The sequence below is a fragment of the Anarrhichthys ocellatus genome, unplaced genomic scaffold (genome assembly GCF_004355925.1).
Source record: "Anarrhichthys ocellatus isolate YVR2014 unplaced genomic scaffold, GSC_Weel_1.0 scaffold9, whole genome shotgun sequence".
NCBI lineage: Eukaryota > Metazoa > Chordata > Actinopteri > Perciformes > Anarhichadidae > Anarrhichthys > Anarrhichthys ocellatus.
Window position 1 is genome coordinate 8612692 of NW_022280039.1, and position 20495 is coordinate 8633186.

General features: G+C 40.1%; 1 protein-coding gene across 1 annotated transcript; it reads left to right on the forward strand.

Annotated features, from left to right (window-relative positions):
• Positions 1–1621: 1621 nt before the first annotated feature.
• erap1b (endoplasmic reticulum aminopeptidase 1b) lies at positions 1622–11839 on the forward strand. The gene is made up of 19 exons (XM_031849123.1): positions 1622–2224; positions 2663–3160; positions 3609–3747; positions 3986–4120; positions 4272–4392; positions 5149–5303; positions 5556–5669; positions 6002–6133; positions 6347–6478; positions 6857–6940; positions 7249–7406; positions 7799–7878; positions 8003–8186; positions 8316–8472; positions 9494–9678; positions 9854–10015; positions 10151–10291; positions 10644–10725; positions 11155–11839. The coding sequence occupies exons 2-19, from the start codon at positions 2688–2690 to the stop codon at positions 11323–11325; spliced, it is 2805 nt and encodes a 934-aa protein (XP_031704983.1). The 5' UTR covers positions 1622–2224; positions 2663–2687; the 3' UTR covers positions 11326–11839.
• The last annotated feature ends 8656 nt before the right edge of the window (positions 11840–20495 follow it).

Genomic DNA, 20495 nt, shown 5'->3' on the forward strand with positions numbered 1-20495 from the left:
CTGAAGTGACCTCCCATAAGAAAGGTTGTAAAGTTTACTCATTAATGTTTGCAGATGGGATGGACTTTATCCCTTTGTGGATGTGTGTAAGTACTCTGAGTGTGCTATACATATTTAGATTTGTGTTGATATTCAGCAGTGCATCATTTGTGTTTGAAACTTTAAATCCTCACCAGCTTCTTAAATGAGATTATGATTTGAAAAGTGGTCGCTAAACTTTTATGCTAAAGTGGCCCTCAAGGGATGAAGTACAGGATGAACATGTTGACATCTTTAACGCTATATGGTTCAGATTTAAATGAATTCAGTGCAGAACAGCAGATATTGCCAATTTAACTGTCTCTTAGCTGCTCTCGATTAAATCAATAGTAAATTGTTCATCCACTTAAATATAGCAAATTAAACAAGTTAAATTTACACTATCAATACAATAATTAAGTTAAAAAAATATTTGATGTACAATGATGTCATAAAAAGGCTAAACAACATGGTCTTTCAGGCAAGTATGCAACATAACAACACTGTCTTGTCTGTGTCTATACATACTGAGCTAAGATCATTGAGTTGCTTTAGTTCTCCATGGCTCTTGTGAGACTAAGGACACAATAGTACATCTGTTTTATTCTGTATATACCACATACACAATATTTATGGGTGGAATATTACTTACTCTTTCTAGTTCAATATTTAACCTGCATGACAATAACAGATCATATGTATGAAGTTAAATATGTCAAATGTATTTCATTTTATATGTTCTTTAAATGTCACAGCACTATGTAAAATGAGTAATGACAATCATCAGTAATTCCAGTTGACTACACATTTGTTAATGTAATATGTTGTTAGTTTTATTATGAAAGTAGGAAAAGAGTGCCTCACACTCTGGCTCCATATACTTTTGTTTTATTGTGATGACGATTCGGGCCTCAGGTCTTCTTCGAGATCAACAATGATAAGACACAGGCACTGATTTGTTAAATAAGCCACACCCCAGTCACACCTCTGATGGTGATAAGTCAATCCTGTCCCACCACTAGGGTGAGAAACAACAATCAAGACGCCTTCAGTGAGCTGCAGCCAAACAAACAAACTAGTGGTTACAGACGATGGATCCAATAGTGTTCCCTCCTGGAAAGTAAAACATCCAAATGACCTCCTCTTGGGGGGACTGATACCTTCTCAATCCTCCCAGTTTATACAGAGGAAATCAGATGATAAAATTCAACAATATAGGCTGTTACTGGATAGTTCATGGATCTATAGTGCTTCTATATTCAGCAATATAGGTTTTATAGCTTACTATGTTGTCATGTATTCAAATTTAATTTTGACTGTTAACCTTTTTAACTTTTTAATTTATTGTAAAATTTAATCTATTGTATTTGTTTTTCACTGTGTCATGATGGGCTTCACCATGTAAATGTAATTCCAAAACGATCCTCTTGTATCTATAATACAAGTTCCATATCATATGACTTGGCTTTAGGGTTTGAGGAAAGAAAAGAGTCCTTTTAAAGCCGGGGGAGTTGTTTATTTAAAACTTTATCAGTCAGTAAATATGCTTTGGATACAGAGTAGTGTGTGTTTCACTGATGCTCACTGACGATAAGTCAAAATGGGACAGTTAAAGAAAGTATATCTGACAGTTCTGTCAATTCAGCTTAACTCAATTAATTTCAGTCAGTTCCATAAAATGTATTTATATTTGAGGGACGACTATCATCAGGCATAAAATTACTGGAAGCCAAAAGAAACAGAAATGACCTTTCATCAAAGCAATGGCACCCTCTGGTGGTGAAAGTGATTATTGCAGACCACAACGACACGGAACTTCCTGTTCACAGAAGACGTTTCCTTCTATTTCCTACTGTAACACATGGCCACTCTTCTTTAGGCACCCTTTAATAACCACGATGGAGTGATACAGTAATGCTACTTTTGCTTGACCGTTGCTTGGTGGCTTACATGGTGAACAGCGGGCCTGTGTATTTTTGACTCGTACTTCCTGGACTGGAAGGAGAATGAGATGAAAAGACGCACTGAAATACAAACATCTCGAATTTAAGCTTGTGACACCACAGCTGCAGGAAATGATATCGAACTGACAGAGTGGACGTTTCCTGTGGTTTCCTCCCAGAATGCAATTCCTCCACCTGTTTCACTTTCACTCTTGAATTACTTTATACATGCTCGGCTAATACTGCTTGCTGAAGAAGACACGGTAAGTAGACATTTAATTACATACTTTACACAAATAATTAATATTATAATAGACGATATAACAGCCCCCGTATTAGTAAAATAAGAGGGTTTACTGCAATAGGGACTCGTGGCCTTAAATGAATGGAGGTGTTTGTGATATCGAAAGTATTGCACTTCCAGTCCAGTCATGGTTGTGCGTACTCATTATTCACTGTTTGTTTGCGAAGTAGCAGTAATATTAACTATGCAGCTATCACTGAGTTTTTAGAAAAGTCAGATAGATAATAAGAATGTATGTAATGCTAAATCTGTCAATGGACAGTTAAATCCTGGCCTATCAGTGTCCACAGGTCCTTAGAAAGCAAGATTTGTTATTTAAATGCAATTTGAAAATGCACATTAAAACTGGAGTACCTCTGAACACAGCACTATATACATTTTTATATTTGTATTACAGGTGAGAGGATTTCCTGGCCGTCACCATGTTAGCAGCACCTCTCCTGCTGCTGCTGTTCGTTCCCTTTCCTCCCTCCTCAGGAGCACAGCTACCCCATGCCCCCATGGCCACCAACGGCCAGCCATTCCCCTGGGACCGCATGAGGCTTCCTAAAACCATCTACCCCTTCCACTATGACCTGAGCATCCACCCCAACCTGACCACCCTCGACTTCACAGGAGTTGTTCGCATCCAGCTGGATGTGCACGAGGACACCAGCACCATCGTTCTCCACGCCAAGCAGATGCAGATATCCAATGTGTGGCTCCTTGCACCTGAAGGCGCGAGGCCTCTCCAGGTGTTGGAGTGTCCTCACATCCATCAGCTCGCCCTGCTGTCGGACTCGGTGCTGAGCAAAGGTAGGAGGTATGAAGTTCAGCTGGAGTTTGCTGCCAACTTTTCTGACAGCTTCCATGGTTTCTACAAGAGCAGCTACCGCACCAGCAGTGGGGAAGTCCGGTAAGAGCATGACTAACTTATTTTTCTACGTCACTATTAAAGGAGCCGTACGTAGCATTTTAACATCGCTGAATCAGCAGCACATTCATTTGGGATATAAAAGTAAACACAACAAATCAAGACCATAAGTGACCGCACGATTGGCAGCGTTTACTGGATATTACGGGATACTGCTGATGGGATGAAGCAGTTTGTCCAGACAGATATGCAACTGGAAACACAAGGGTTGATGGGAAATGTAGTCTTTGAGAATTGAGAAATGGCACTAACAGTATCACTAGTATGAGACAGAGGTTATCAGTAATGTTACTGAAGGTAATTCTGCCAAAGTACAAACAAATGTGCCAATGATGAATTAATTGATTTAAGAAATGTTACATACAGCAGCTTTAATTATCTTTTAATCTTCTTAAAGCATGCTATAACATATGTTTATTTACATTATTAGGGTTGTGGCATCCACGCAATTTGAAGCCACCTTTGCTCGTGCAGCCTTCCCCTGTTTTGATGAGCCTGCCTTCAAAGCCAACTTCACCATACGGATAGTACGAGAGCCCCGCCACATAGCCATATCCAACATGCCCAAGGTACACATCAATCATTTAGATTTAAGAACAATGATTCCAAATAAGAACTGGTTGACAGAATTGAGTTATGCCTTCATCTTTTGCTGTCAACGAAATTAAATAAATAATAAATGCACTACACAGTAAAGATGCATTACAATTTAGAAAAATATACTTATTCACCGTACTGTCTGCAATTGACCCTTTGACTTCTCCTTTCTCTTCTCCATTTCTATCTCTACAAACCGGTGTTTCTCAGGTAAAGACTGTGGAGTTGCCGGGCGGTTTGCTCGAGGATCACTTCGACACCACTGTAAAAATGAGTACTTACCTGGTGGCCTACATTGTGTCTGACTTCCTGTCTGTGAGCAAGACCACCAAGCATGGTGTCAAGGTGAGGCGGATGAAGGCCATCATTAGGTTCTCTCACTCAGAAAATTCATGTAGAAGTATTTGTAACCTTTTTAAATTTGCAGTATTTTGGAGAGACATGTTCATACACATTTTAAAATATCTTGTAACAAATGTTCTGTGACTACCATTAGATCTCTGTCTACGCTGTACCTGAGAAGATTGACCAGACGGCCTTTGCGCTGGATGCTGCTGTGAAGCTGTTGGACTTCTACGACGACTATTTTGATATCCCTTACCCACTTCCCAAACAGGGTCAGTATTTAGTTTGTAACAAAACAAGTTGCCTGTTTTGACTTTCAAAGAAGTGACTGAGCTAGTCAGGGCTTTATGTTGTACTTATTTAGGAGAATCAGCTTAAATGACTCTCTGTTTGTTCACCATTGAAAACAGTAACAGTGTGTCAAAAGAAGATGTCTGTGTCTGTTTGTGATCTCTCATTTGTCCGTGGAAATCGGTTGTTTGCACAGTGGCACGGTTTGCCCTTTGTACAGACATCCAGATTCACATCTTATCTCATGTTTGGTGTGAGGTCCCTTTAACTAAACATCCCTTAAATTTTGGCATTTAGTAGTTCAAGGGCTCTGCGCCCTGAGCAGATAAAACATGTGTCCGCTCTTGAATCAACTAAGAAGATGAAGGAAAGTACACATATTTCATTCGACCATGCTGACTTTTTAGGAGGGGGGCTTAAAGAGACAGGCGCAAAATTGGAGCACTTCTGATAGAGAGTTAATGCAAGTATGTTCAGACAGACAGTATGAGAAAAATGTGTTCTTTGAACATTTAAGCATGTAAATACGTTCTTGTAGGAATTGCAAATACAAGTATGAATCTGAAAATGAGCATATGTCCCCTTTAAAACAGCGATATGTAAAAAAAGAAGAGTTAATTCTAAAATGAATGATTTGTGTTCGTACATATTTCAGAAGATAATTGAAGAGACACAGACATGTGACGTGAATGTACCATATGTAGTTGCTATTATGTGCTTGACGTTGTACCCTGCAGACCTGGCTGCTATCCCTGACTTCCAGTCAGGTGCGATGGAGAACTGGGGGCTGACCACCTACAGAGAGATGGGCCTCCTCTTTGACCCTGACAAGTCCTCCGCTTCAGATAAACTGGGTATCACCAAGGTCATCGCCCATGAGCTTGCCCACCAGGTAGCTGGCCTGCGGTAACTAACTGGTTCATCATTCACAGTTCATCATTCTGTACAAAGCTGCCAACGTTGGGAAGTTACACAGAAAAATTGCCTCGCTTTCATAAGGGCGCGATTGCTGTTTGGAAGCCGCTGTGTCATGCTACGAGACTCAGCGTGTTCAGTAGTTACACGTCTAAAAGTAAAGATGCATTTGTCTGTTTTAATACCAGTGCTGCACATAAAATTGATACATGTTGTTCCTCCTGTCCAGTGGTTTGGTAACCTGGTGACGATGGAGTGGTGGAATGACCTGTGGCTCAATGAGGGTTTCGCCAAGTTCATGGAGTTTATTTCCCTCGACATCACCTACCCAGAGCTGCAAGTGGTGAGAGCCGAGGGAACTGACTCGTGTCTTACATTGTAATTTTCCTGTCTGCTATGCTGTGTACAGTGTATCTTTCTTTTTCATATCTCTCTATTTCTGTCTCTTCAAGTTATATTCCTAAAGGAAGATATTGATTGAACAGTGTACTCTAAAAGTATAGTACTGTGCATTAGCTGAATAACTCTCATGTCATCAGATTTTTGATGGGTATGGCTATGACATTCGTGGAGTGTTTTTAAGATTTTGTCCCAAGTCGGACCTGAACTTATTTTTAACTCCGATTAATCTCCTCCCTCCACTCTCACATTTTCTCTCTCCTCTCTTTCTCCCAGGGCGACGTCTTCTTAGGGAAATGTTTTGAGGCCATGGAGGTCGACTCCCTCAGCTCATCCCACCCAGTCTCCACCGACGTGGAAAACCCCACTCAGATCCAGGAGATGTTCGACGACGTTTCATATGACAAGGTCAGCCTCATTCGGTCAGAGGACCAACCATATTGGAACTGCAAACAATTATCCAGGCATACAATCATAATTTGCATAAATAAGTTATCCCAAACCGTGCAGTCGAAACATCAATATTCAGGTATAATAACATCTAAAAGTACTTAATCACACAATAGAAAGTATTTGAATTGTTAATTTTCAGCATGACTGAAGCGTTTATTTCTATTCCAGGGAGCATGTATTTTGAATATGCTGCGGGACTTCCTGACTCCTGAGGCTTTTGAGGTTGGCATCATCCGATACCTCAAGCGCTACAGCTACCAAAACACAGTCAACAGCAACCTGTGGGAGAGCCTGACTAATGTGAGTGATGTGTGTGTGTGTGTGTGTGTGTGTGTGTGTGTGTGTGTGTGTGTGTGTGTGTGTGTGTGTGTGTGTGTGTGTGTGTGTGTGTGTGTGAGAGAGAGTATACTATGGGTAAGTGGTTGAGGGATGCATTTACATTAGAGCTTAAAATAAGTGTTGTTGCATGTCTTTCAGCTCTGCATACAAATATTTTTGGGGTTGAAATTTAGCCATCCGCCATTCATTTGCCTGCTCATGTAACCCTGCTGTATCAGTAGTACATTTGTAGACGTGTCATTTGGGACCTGGTGTGTTTGGGATTGGATGCTGAATGTGTCGGCGTGTGTTGGCACTGTTATGACTCTCTGCTAAAGCTTTCTGCTCTTCCCCCATCAGATCTGCAACTCTGACGTTCTGGACGAAGGCCGAATTAAACACAAAGAATTCTGCTCCAAGAGCGACCTCCAGTCTGGAGCTTCTGTAAGTTTTCATGCTTTGTAGCAAGAACCAGGTTCAACAAAGCACTCTTACTGAGCAAACAGATTCTGTAATTATAATTATATTAAGCTCAGCAAGCATTATTATTCAAAGTGGAATTTCACGCATACAATGTTTATGGTTCTCAGCAGAAATCCTTTTTTATATTCAACATACATGACACTTTGCTACTGACTACACATATTTTTCTGTATTTCAAAAATGTTTCTATAGTACTCTCTTGTAGCTGTTCCATAAATCTGTCACTGTTTAATCATTTATTGTGTATCTACATGTGTGTGTGTGTGCAGAAATGGTACTCCGGTGATGAGCTGGATGTCAAGGCCATCATGGACACCTGGACGCTGCAGGAGGGCTTCCCTCTGGTCACTGTGGAGGTCAGAGGTCGGGAGGTCAGGCTCAGTCAGGAGCGCTACCTGAAGTCAGACGACCACTCCCTCACTGAAGGGTAAAATGTCCAATTAGTCAAAATTAAGATTAAAAGTGCTGTGGTAGATAACACCAGTGCACAGCATCAGTCAAGCTTCTCTTCCTGTGTTAATAGTATATTTTACAGCCACTGTGTCTTTCTCTATGCTACCACCAGATTGTGACGAAGAAAGGACTTTTCAAATGGTTCAAATGCAAAAATCCATCAATTTGTTGCCGAATTGCTATATCATGGAACTATTGACTTCCAAAAAAGCAAACTGTATTTTTGAAAGAACGATGTAGCATAATCGTGATGCAGTTTTTGAAGCGTGCAATGAAGTGAAGTGTGTCATCTTTACCTCTGTATATTTTCAGTAATTGTTACATGTTATTCAAAATTGTTCTAAAGTGATCATTGTGTGTTGCTAGATTCCTGTGGCAGATCCCACTGACCTACATGACCAGCGCCTCCAACACCATCCACCGCTTCCTGCTTAAGACAAAAGCCGGTGAGTCGTGTGTTGTGATGACCCTGATTTTCATATTGCTATATTTCTATCCAAATATTGTTCATAGCATGTTAATGCTACAAGTCCTCTTCACTTCAAAGCTTGTGTTTACTCCTCCATGCAGATGTCCTGTACCTGCCGGAGGAGGCGGACTGGGTGAAGTTCAATGTGGACATGAGCGGCTACTACATGGTCCACTACGCAGGCGAAGGGTGGAACTCCCTTATCAAACTGCTGCAGCACAATCACACAGCCCTGAGCAGCAACGATCGCGCCAGCCTCATCCACAATGTCTTCCAGCTGGTCAGGTCTGTTTAAAGATCGGATAATAACCGCTGAACCTGCAGTTTATCCTTCATCGTGTGAATTTAGACATAACCTAAAATTGAATGTTTTCCAAAATGGACAAAACTGAAGCCTTTCCTGTGTGTTTGCAGTATAGGGAAGGTGAGGCTGGACACGGCTCTGGAGCTGTCTCTGTACCTGTCCAAGGAGACTGAGATCATGGCTGTGACTCAGGGCTTCAGTGAGCTCGTACCTCTCTACAAACTGATGGAGAAGAGGGACATGGCTGCCGTGGAGAACCAGATGAAGGTCAGTAAAGGCAGCAGTGATGAATCCAAAATGTCAATTAAAACACCCCCTAGAGCAAGGCAGTAAGTAAGCCTCGAGGTCAGAAAGATCTGGACAAAGAAATGTCTTCTTCCATTTAAAGATGCCCTGTGGAGTTTTCTTATAAACAAACAAAAGTTATGTTTACATTCTGTGTTACTCATTAAAACTCAGTGTGTGTGTCCTTGAGGTCTAACGAACATGTTGAATGTATTTCAGTCCTCATATAACTTGCAAAGCTAACTCTTTTTAGGTATTTTAAAATTTTAAATACTGTATTGTTTGCAGTTTTCTTCTTCATTGCCTTTGCTGGTAAATTGCTGCGTTTCTTAGCGCATTACCGCTACCTGTGGATCTGTGGAATAGTTTGAAAGCATTGGCAGGAATGTGCATGTGGGTCCTCGTGCACAAGACAAACAAAAAAAGGGACCCACTCATGAACAAACTGCTCCATATTGCTACTAGAGGTCAAAAACTCCACAAGGAACCTTTTAAACTTCCAGTGCTCCTGTGTAGCTAGAAAATGATACACACTGAGTCATGGTTCCTTGCATAAGCACTAGAAAAGCCTGAAAAACAAAGGACTGTGCACATGTTGTATTAGCAGAGTGCTCCTTGTAACTCCTGGGAGTTCAAACAAAGTGAATTTCCTCCCAGAATGCAACACAAGTCCAAGAAACATACAGTTGAAACTGAAGTTATTTTCTCTTTAAGTTTTTATAGTTTGCCTTTTAATATAAAATGTTTAAGAACTGATGTAGGGCTGAATCTGACATTTGCTTCCATCATATCTTTGATTAATTCATCAATCATTTTGTTTGTAACATGTCCTAAATACAGTGCCCATCACGAGTTAACAGATCTTAAACTTATGTCCTCGTGGTACTTGATTGGTCTAACCCACAGTCAAATACAACCAAATGTATCCAATTTGTGATTCATAAATGCCATAATCAATATTGAAAATAGACAGATTCATATACTGACTGCATGTGTTTCTCAGGACTACATTATTGATCTGTTCCGGGGGCTGATTGATCGCCAGGAGTGGACTGACTCAGGAACAGTGTCTGAGCGAATGCAGAGGAGCTACCTGCTGCTGTTTGCCTGCGTCAGGAACTACGCTCCTTGTGTGACAAAGGCAACCCAGCTCTTCAACAGGTGGAGGGACTCTAACGGCACCATGAGGTGAGTGGTCATGAAATAGCACATCAACTGTTTCCTTTAGATATTTGTTTACGATTCTTCCTAACAAATACTGACTCTGTTCCGAGCTGAGCTTTTAACATTTATAAGCACTTGTATGTAGAGATTGAATGTTTTCGGTTTGTTGTTACTGAACTGGACGTCTTCCCTGTTTTAGCTTCCCTGTTGACATCACCATGGCTGTGTTTTTGATTGGAGCTCGAATACCAGAGGGGTGGGACTTCCTGTTTGAGCAGTACCGCCGTTCGCTGCAAGTGTCTGTAAAGAGCCGCATGAAGTCTGCAATGACCATCAGCTCACTGCAGGACAAGCTCAAGTGGTGCGTGCATTATATCACACTTTTGCGATTTCGTTTCCCTTTCTTTTTATACTCGGACCCTCTTCCTCTCTGCTCCCTCCCACTGTTTCTATGTCTTACAGTTTGACCTTCCTTTACCCTTATTTCTGTCCACAGGATGATGGAGCAGAGCCTCCACGGTGAGGTGATGAAGACTCATGACCTCCCGGGCGTGGTCGTCTCTGTCAGCAAGAACCCCCGTGGCTACAAACTGGCCTGGGACTTCCTCCGAGCCAACTGGCACACTTTGATCAAGAAGTCAGTTAGCCCATCATGCGTACACTATACATGCCTCTCTAAGCTCTGCAACTATGTGTAATCTAAGAATATTAGTCAAAGAATTCGTAAAGCTGCAGTTTAAAATTACTTGGTGTAGATATTTAAATTTAAATGTAAGTATTTTTGGCTGACGGTTTAGTGTTTTTGCTAGCCTGTCATTTTACATGCTATAAATAGAGTCAATACATTTTTATTTTTTAAACTCCATATTTTGTCTTTTGTTAGTATTGTAGTTTAAATCTGTAGAGCCTTAGAATACATTGTTTTTGTTTGTCTTGTAGTTGTGTTTTCTGAACTTTGAACTCTGTCTCTGTTTGCTTCGATGCCGTAGATTTGACTTGGGCTCTAGCGCCATATCCCACATGGTGATTGAAGTGACCAACCAGTATTCTACCAGGGAGATGTTAGATGAGGTAAGGAAGGCTGTGATACTTATATCTGTCTAAAGAAAGTGTGTGCTGTTGCCCCAATAACCTGGCTTTTTTTCTTTAAACCTATCTCATTATTTAGCCCATTAAATAAGTGTAATTCCACACTTGGGTTTATGTCCCACATGTTTTCTTTGTCTTCTTCTTTTGTTTGCTGTAACTTTGTTCCTAATTTAACAAGAAATTAAAAGAAAGTCTTAGTAGCCATGAAAAGCAGTTTGTAAGCTGACCTGTTCAGCAATGGTTGTAAGATAAAATTGTTTTGTATTTAACATTGTGGCTACTTTCAACAGTAAAGGAGCGTTATAATGTGATTACAGTCTGACTCGACTAACTTTGGTGTTCTAGGCTTCATTAGATGAATGCAGATTCTTCAAAGTGTTGTGTTTTTAAGTCTAGCTACTCTGTGCTCAGGTGAGAAGCTTCTTTGGCTCTCTGACTGAGGAGTCGGGCTCAGAGATGAGATGTATCCGGCAGGCCTACGAGACCATCGAGGAGAACATCCGCTGGATGGACACCAACCTTCCTCTGCTGCAGGCCTGGCTGAACAAACACAGCCACAGAGCCGTGCATGAAGATTTATAGCTCCAGAGGAAACAAAAAAAGTCTAGGCTGCACAATTATGTTGCTAAAGGCGGAAATAACAAGAGGTGTAGATGCAACTCGCGAGATTGAATCACAAATTTCAACGTTGATTTTAACACCAGTGACTCCAGACGTAGCCTCCCCAAATTTAAAGATAAAAAACAAACCGTTGGATGTTGTGTAATCTTAGTACATTTTCTTAATTACCCCAAACCTGACTAACCTGACTTGGCACTTATGTGTCAACAATTAGGACTTATTTGTGACTTGCAAAACAATTACATTCTGCCACCTCTGTAAACTACAACCTAAAAGTGTTGTTCAATGGGGGGGTGTTCCTCAGGTTAAAAAGATCTAAGTTATTGCAGATTTCCTTAAAGAAGCCCCATGTGGTAAAGGTTTTAGGGGGTAACATCAATTAGGGAGAAAGGCACAATGACTGCGCTCTGCAAGAGTCATGACACCTGAACATTTGTGTTCAGAGTTGTGTGTGTGTGTGTGTGTGTGTGTGTGTGTTTGTTTGTTGGGGGTGGGGGGGGGGGGTTTGTATGCAGTGGGGAGGTGGGCAAGTTTTTACCTGAAATTCTAAGATGCTCAAAGATGAATTTAGTGTTTCCTGTGTAAAGTCTCGGTTTTTCCATTTCTGCTGCATTATCATTGCAGAAAGCAACAACTTAATATTGTTCAATGTTGTAAAAACAGTAAATGTTGCACTGAACATTGGGGTTTTTTCCCCTCAAATATTTAGGTACCACACCACTCCTTTTTTTTTTTTTTTTTTTTTTATTGTTTTGCAACGCTTTTAACTTTTCAAAATTCTCAAATGACAAAAGAAAGTGCTTGATAATGAATGTGTTGTTACAAAAAAGTTTCAAATTTGGTTTATTTAACACATCATTTCATGCCTTATTTTGATAAAACTGTCAAATCTTCTGTAGAACAGGATTCATAGCAATTCTGTTATTTTGTAAGGATGTGTTAATTAAATTAAATATTGTACAGATATTGTATTCCATTGTTTTTTTGTATCTTTATAATACTTGTATTACTTGCATGTTAAGCCCTGGGAGTTATGTGGCTGTAACCTTTGCACCTCTGATCAGCAGGTCAAACACAAGATTTGTTTTACACCCGTGTCTCTACTCAGTCACACAAACACTCACACAATACAAAACCTAACTTGAGCAGGTGGCTGAACAACTTGAGGAGTATTTGTCTTTCAAACGAAACTCCACTCATTTTAAAGCATCGACATCACTTAACTTGTCAAGGGGAGTACTCTTCGACCTGTGACAACTGTTGCATAATGTGCCTTGTTGCTCAGGAGAAGTCACTGAAAATATCTTCTGATGATGTCATCAGGGGTTATCTCGGTTTGGGTTGGAAGACTTCAATTTTTTTACAGAAAGTCTGTTTGACAAAAGGGTGGAGTTTGTAAGACATGGGTGTGAAGTTGAATTAAGTAAATGTATGAAAAAAAGGGTTAACTCAAGATATCTTAGTTTTGTTGATACTTTTACGCCTCTGCCTCAGGCTTTAGCAAGTGTCCCAACTTCATGGAAGTGCACTGTTAAACGGCTAGAGTACTCCTTTAAACCTGATCCAAAAACAATGAGTTAAACGAAAGAAACAAAGCTCAAATGTTGTCACAGAATATCCCATGAATTCATGCTTTAACCTCGATTAAGCAAAGTGTGTCAAGCTTTTTTCCCCACAAGTTGGCATGAGCACTTAGCAATTCTCACATCTGGGTTCACACGCACACACGGCTCAAACTCCTGTTTCTAAGGTAACTTACCTCTCAGCTGAGGCCTTGTGGCTAAAGGTAGCTGTTACTTTAAATCGTCTAATGCTGCCATAAATTCTTCTGATGGACCTTTAGCACAAACTAATAAAACACACCGTCAAACGAATGAAGTAAATGGAATATATTCATATATATGAGCATATATTCATACACATAACACTTGTGTATAAGCTTAAACATATTGTTGATATAACAAAGACTGCTTTAATTTCTGAGGGTGTTTCAGGGGCTGATATGCTGTACATGCTGGGCTTTGCACTCACTCTAGTGCATGTACACACACACACACACTCCGCCCCCTCATCAAACTGCACTCCGCTCCAGTGAGTTTTCCCTCCCAGTCGTACACCTGAGGAGAGCCTTCTCTGGACTGGAGGTAAGACTTTGTCTTTCTACTTCTGCTTCCCGTTTATGGAATCCACAGCTCAATGACTGAAAACAAATCAAATTGAGTCATTATTTTAAATGAAGATATTAGGAGCCGTTTTATTTGTTTAGCCAGTAGCCTATTTACAGACTTGGCCCCTGTTCCAGTGTGCTCACTGATCGTGTGTTGTGAATTTTGAACTCACCTACCTCTGGTGACTTTTGTGGTCTTTTGTTTGCTTGGTTTGGATTAATAATCTACTCGGCATATACAAGTGGTAATGTTAGACCACCTGAATTATGTATGATTTTCGTTTCCCTATAAGTACAGATTCAACATCCTGTTGAGGACTTAATCCACACTAACAGTTTAGTTGAAAAAAGGTGAAAGTTCAGTCAATTTAGTTTAAAATGGGTCTCTTTCTCTGTGCTAATGGTAGCAAATATTATCAATAATAATGATAATATCAAAAGCTGTGAGCCACACAGCTCCATATTAATTCCACTTCACTTGAGAAGAAATCTACAGAGTGCCAGTAGTTACAAGTTGTTCTTAGTGACTTGTTTGAACTGTAGTGGTACCTGAGGCAGACCCGCTTAAATGTAGTGTCAGAGTCAGACTCATAGGGACACATACAAACTGTGTCTGGAACACGTTTTGAGGTGTGGGTCTGATAAATATCATGCACAGTGATTGACTTGTGATTCATGGGTGTGCTAAGATCTGATGGCTAATATGATGTGACAGCATAATGCCACTGATTGTCAGCCAGAGATCAGTATAATTTCTTTGCTGTCCTTTGAAAACAATACATCTGTTAGACATCAACGTTTCATGACCCAAGAACAGCCCTCTTTTCAGCTTGTGACAATACATTATACACCAATCCAATGGGGCTTTAAATGGTCTATGTAGCTAAAGGAGAGGAGAATCTTCTCAAGTCAGCTTATCTGAGGTTTTCTGCCAAATTAAAATGAGATCACATATTATACTTTGATACTGATGCCTCTGGCCTTCTCATACCTCAATATTCCTGTTGATCACCTGACAGGTTTCCAAGCAAATTGGAACAAATGTGATCATCTGATCTTTGCGTGATGATACCAACCAGGGCAGGGAGGACGATTGTAAACTGTATGAGGGTACTGCAGGTTCAAACTGTTTTCCAGTGAAAGATGCCCTTCTATCAATGTATTATCTCTCCACCTAGGCAAGGCAATAAAATAGCCGTGGCTCATGGTGTCGTAGACAAAACATTTATGGGTCTTAAGTTCAAAGTATATTTTTCTGTTGACCCAGCAAGAGAAAAACAAGACAAGCATGTTTAAAGTCTACAAAGTTAGGCAGCTACAGAAAGAATACATTTTATATAAACAAACGTGAATTCGTAATAGCTATGACCACGTTCGTGCGTGCTTCCACATGCGCATACATAGTCCATGAGTTGTGGAAGAGGACGTGGCTTAAGTAAAGAGGGCAGGGCTTACACACACCAATGACAGTTGGCAGTGGTGAATCTATTTAGAAGTTATGTGCCTTTATGTTATCGGCCACTCTCACTGCCAGACCCCCTTTTTGCCAATGGGCATGAACACAAACACACCTCCACACACACACACACACACACACACTTGACCTCCATGCCAAAACTCAGCGTCCTAGGGCGGAAACTGTGGCCACTAAAAGGTGGGGACGTTTTTGTAGACCAACCGAATGACTGACTGATTAAAAAGTGTGTAATTGATGGCAAAATCAATATGCAATGTTTTGCCTGTCTCCTATTCAGGTTCGTAGTGTGTTTTTCTGACTCCGTTTCCATTTTGGTCCATCAGGAGTTTATCCACAGAGCTCTAATAATGCCATTTGACAGCATTCCCATTCTGGAGTAAGACACAATTCCTTTTCTCTATACGTTTCTTTGGTGATTAATTCAACCCTTATTTTGTTGACATTGGCTTTACTTCTTCATCTGATGGTCCCAAAGACCCTAAATCTGTAAGATAGATATTTGAAAAATCTAAATAAAAATCTTGTCTTTTTATCTTATCTTCTTACTTCTTTAAAACAGAAATATATTGTGCTAACTCTGCTCTTTATCACAAACTGAGCTTGCCCAATCGATGAAGATGAAAAAATTTGGAAATGACCATAAAGCCTTGTATTTAGCCTTGGGTCTCTGAGATCCCAATATATACCGTTTGTCTGTGTGTGACACTGGTACAAACAGACCCTTCATTTCCCTTTCTCTCCCCCTCCCTCTGTCCTGCACTCATCTCCCGGTTTTCATCCTCCTCTCACCCATCTCCTCCTCCTCCTCCTCTTCCTCTTCAAGGATCTTCCTGAGCATCCTGGGCTTCGGCCTCTCCATCATGTTCTGCACGACCTTCTGCAGGGCGTGCAGTCGCTTAAGAGAGGAGCAGATAGACAGGGAGGCGTGGAGACGCAGTGAGCAGGAAACACGCCCTCCTCCGATATATTTCATCCCCTTCCATGGAAGCATGTCACAGCAGGACAGCGAAGACCACCCCAGGGTGCCTCGATACAGCCAGGAGCTCCACACACCACCACGATATAGCAATGCCGCCTTCTGTGGGCCCCCACCTTCCTATAATGAGGTGATTCTAAAACAAAAGCACTCAATGACAAAAAAAGTGTGTCCCATTTTGATTGTGCCTTCAGCACTTCCTGTCTCCGAAACCCTAAATTCACTGCAAAAGTAATGCCTAACATCGACTTCAATGTGAATGTATTTAACTTTGCATTTCTTTCTGTGTATTTCAGGTGGGATTGAAGCCTGACGATCTCCCCCCTGCTTACACAGAGGACAACCAGACCTGAACCAGACCTCCACCTCACACAGACATGGTTCAGCCAGGACCATCACGCTGTGCCTCTACCGACTTTATGGACAGTCTCGATTATTGAACTGCCTCATGGACTTGAGTGAGCTGGCACTGGAGTAAACAATGTTTCAAAGATTATTTTTATTGTGAGCTTTTTTTTTTGTGATAATGAATGTGATGATGGCACAGACGGGATACAAGCTGCAGAAATGGCACCAGGTTTAAAGCTACAATTCAATGAGGACAGCACATTCTCAGAGCCACTAGAACAGATTTTACTCCAGTGGTTGTTAAAATGAGATCGGTGTGCATCGTTTCCTTGTTTCCACTTGTTATCATCACCAACAAGGAGGTTATGCTTTTGGTCCTGTTTGTTTGCATGTCTGTCTGTTTCTTTTTAATCAGCAGGATCTCAAAAATCACTTTAAAAGTATTAATGAAATAAGTGGAAATTCAGGTATAAATGTGAATCCAATGGGGCCACTGTGTGGCCATTTATAAAATGGTTTGGCTCAAGTTTTGGCTCATGTCTCCTGAATCATGAGGAGTGTCGTGTTTCCTCTTGGATTCCGTTTTCCAACATGTAATACTGACTGCACAGAGTTTCTAAAATGTTTCACTACTTCTACCACTTTTTCCAATCTTTACAAAGATTATTATATATTTGGATGCAATGCAAATGCAGAACCAGTTGTCGACATCCTGTTGTTGTGGCCTATTTGACAATTTAAAATGTATATATGTATATATATATGATTACTAAGTATTAATATCTTTCTGTGCAATCCTATGAAATCTGATAGCATTTTGATGACAGGTGGCCCAAAAACATGATCAAATTGAAATGGCCATAACTCAGTGTTCATGAGTCACTTGATTTTTTTGGCACAATTTGTACCAAACTCAAATATTCATAGAGAGAATTCATACATCATGAACACTATCATCTACTCAGGATTAATGTCTATTTCTATGTGGATTTTAATGCAGATCTTGTTCCACATGCTGATTAAAAAAACATCTAAATATTTTCTTGCATCAAAATTACAACTTGAGAAGATTGTTCAGTCTTGGGGAGATGCTCTCCGAGTTCTTTGTAGTTTATATGTTGTGTGTTTACAATACTGAACTGAGAAGCAGCCTTGAGACAAAACCAGAGACCCTCTGGATGAATGAATTCTTTTTACATCTAGCAATTCTTTTCAGTGACTGAATGAGGCATTCAAATCAAATAGGAACAACTTTCAGAACGACTTGATGGTCCAAAGCAACAGCTTGTTATGAGGTAATCAAAATTGACTTGAAGTTGGCTGTAGATATTAATATGATTATGTCGTCAATGCATGTTAAAAGTTATGTTAAGGGAATTTACCTGAAAACTAAAAGCAGTATTTTAAGGTCAGAGGTATGCTGTATATCTTCAGTCTTTCCCAAATGACAGGTACTGATGAGAAACTACTAAGCTCTGAAAGCAAGGGAGCTGCTGTGAATTATATAAATATAGTAGCTGGTCTACCAACAGAACCTTGAATAAAATGACAAAACATTTGTCACTCCAAAGACATGTCTGTAATATCAAAGAAAAATGAATTAGATATATTGGCTGATTAAATCTACCTTTGTGTCTATATATTTAATGTTATACCATATGTAAATATAAGCTGTTCATAATGATATTATCATTTATGTTTATGTCAACATCCTTACATCTATGTGCATTTTTTTGTCTTCATTATGCACCCACAATCTTTATATACTGCTAAAAGTTACAAGGAAAAGCCTTTAAACTAGTAGTTGGGGATAATAAATCTGAGATATACTAGAATAGACATCACAACTGTAATCCTATATATGTCAAGAGGGCTTAAACCATGGACTGTATATAGGCTTAAACGAGATCTTTTCTCTCTGTTTTACAGCAACTGGATGTGGTGTCGTATTCCAGCCTCCATAAGGGAAAACCCTCTCGTCTTAGATCTCCTTACTACGCTATGCTATCTCTCACCCGGCGCAGGGGGCATACATACATGCATGTGTAAGTCTGTGTGGATGCAGAAGCTTCAATCCCAGAATAGCATTCTTCCTGTTCTCATTTTAGAGTCAAGAGTGTCATTTTACGACAACAACTGCATAGCCATAGGCCTGCAAGAGTATAAGGTACTGTTGTATGGTGCAAATGAAACACTAGAGGGCAGTACAACTGTGTAGTCTCGTGTCCACTGTTTGTTGTTATATTAATTTGTAGGTAGTTCTAGCCACACAATTCACAACCAAACTAAAGCTGATAGGTAAAAATAGAGCATTTTGCCAAACCACACTTCCTGGGCCAGTCTGTGATTACCGTCCGTCAAAAGCTCATCATGCTGTCTCATGTGTTGATGGAAACAATATTCCAATATGCATGTCTATATAACAGGAATGCTTATAACCTCCACTATTCCATTCTTTGTATTTCACGGCTTCGAGAGTCATTTAACAGCTTGATGATTTCAATACTAAAAGGTGTTTTTGGAAATATGTGAGAGGTTATCAGTGGGAAAATATGATTCAGAGAGTTAATGGTGCACGTAAGTAATATAAGCTTAATTGAGGGGAGGAAGCCCAAGGTTCAATTGAATCAGAATAAATAAGATGTTTATTGCCAAGTAGGTTTAAACTCATGCAAGGAATTTGTCTTCATGTTTGGTGCATAGAATACAAATTAACAATCAAAATATGATATACGGTATGAATATAAAATACTATAAGAAGATGTGCTAACTTTAACCTGCATGCTAGACCTCTTTTGATCATTTTTTTTAATTAGCTGTTTTCCCCATTTCTTCAAGTTAAAGAGTACAAACCGAAGAGTCATCTCATGTTTCTAAAGCAGCAAACAGGAGGGCAGCATGTCGCCATCCTATTGGACAATGGCATCATTCTCTGTAATCAAAGCTTTCATCTGTATCACCTGATGCTCCACCTGCGTACCCTCTCTCTCTCGTTGGTGGACCATCCTGTGGTCCTCTAAAGTACAACTTTAGAGTCTTTACAATCTCAAGTGTTTTACACCAGAAGTATTGTGGAATGCATGGACATGTCCTAAATCAAATGGGCTTAGTTCACAAGACAACATCTGAGCTCTTTGCTGATATGTGGTGATAATTTATCAAAAACAATAAATTCAGATTATATTGTTCATGGCCATTTACACTGTATATGCTTTGAAAGCAGACAGAATGCGTTGAACAGCTTTTATAGTTCCCAGCAAGATCTTGTCTTTTGAATTAGTAGCAGACAGATATGTGCATGAAGGGGGACATCTTTTGGTTTCTGCAAAAAAAAACTCTAGTGTTAAACCATGGCCTCCTCACCTCTCTCTCTTCCCCCTTCTCCATCTGGCTCCATCTATTCTTATTTCCTCCACTCATTCTCACTCAGTACCCTCTTTCATGAGGTTTATTTTATGGCTCCGTCTCATTTTCTCATCCTCTCTTTAATCTCTCTCCTGACACTTGCATCAATTCTTCCCCCATCTCCTCCGTCAGTCCCCCCTCCGTGTGCGCAGGTGAAGGAGCCAAATCGGTTAAATGTATAGAAGGAATCAAGTTACTATCCAGATTATTCTGTTCTCCTTAGACAGCATTTCACAGTCTGATGGTTAAAGCCAAAATGAAACAGCTGATATTCCTTAACTCCCCTCAAATGATCCCTAAAGTCATCTGCTTGCTCCGAAGGACCCTTTCAAAAATTCTGGGTCATTCTGACAGTTTAGTTAAACACTCAAACAAAATGAATTACTTGGAATCACATTTGAACTTTTCTGTCATTTGGCAGGATTTGTTATGGTCTCTGATCTGGACTACAATTTTAAACGTTTTGATAATACATGGCCAGTTTGTACATTTGTATTAATGACCATTAACATGTAGGCAGTTTAAGCAGTCAGTCTGTCCACTAAAGTACAAAAAAATAAAATCTGGTCATCAGTGTTTATTCAACTAAAAGTTTATTTCGGATGTGGCGATCTTGAGAAAAGTTATTGTCTGAGTAAGTGAGTCTGGATCGTGCTGCTCTGGAAGAGACATGTGGGATCCTGGAATAGATTTAGAGGAAGAAAACCCCCTGAGGGCAGCACATGCAGAGAGAAGCAGAGACAATATAAAAAGGAATG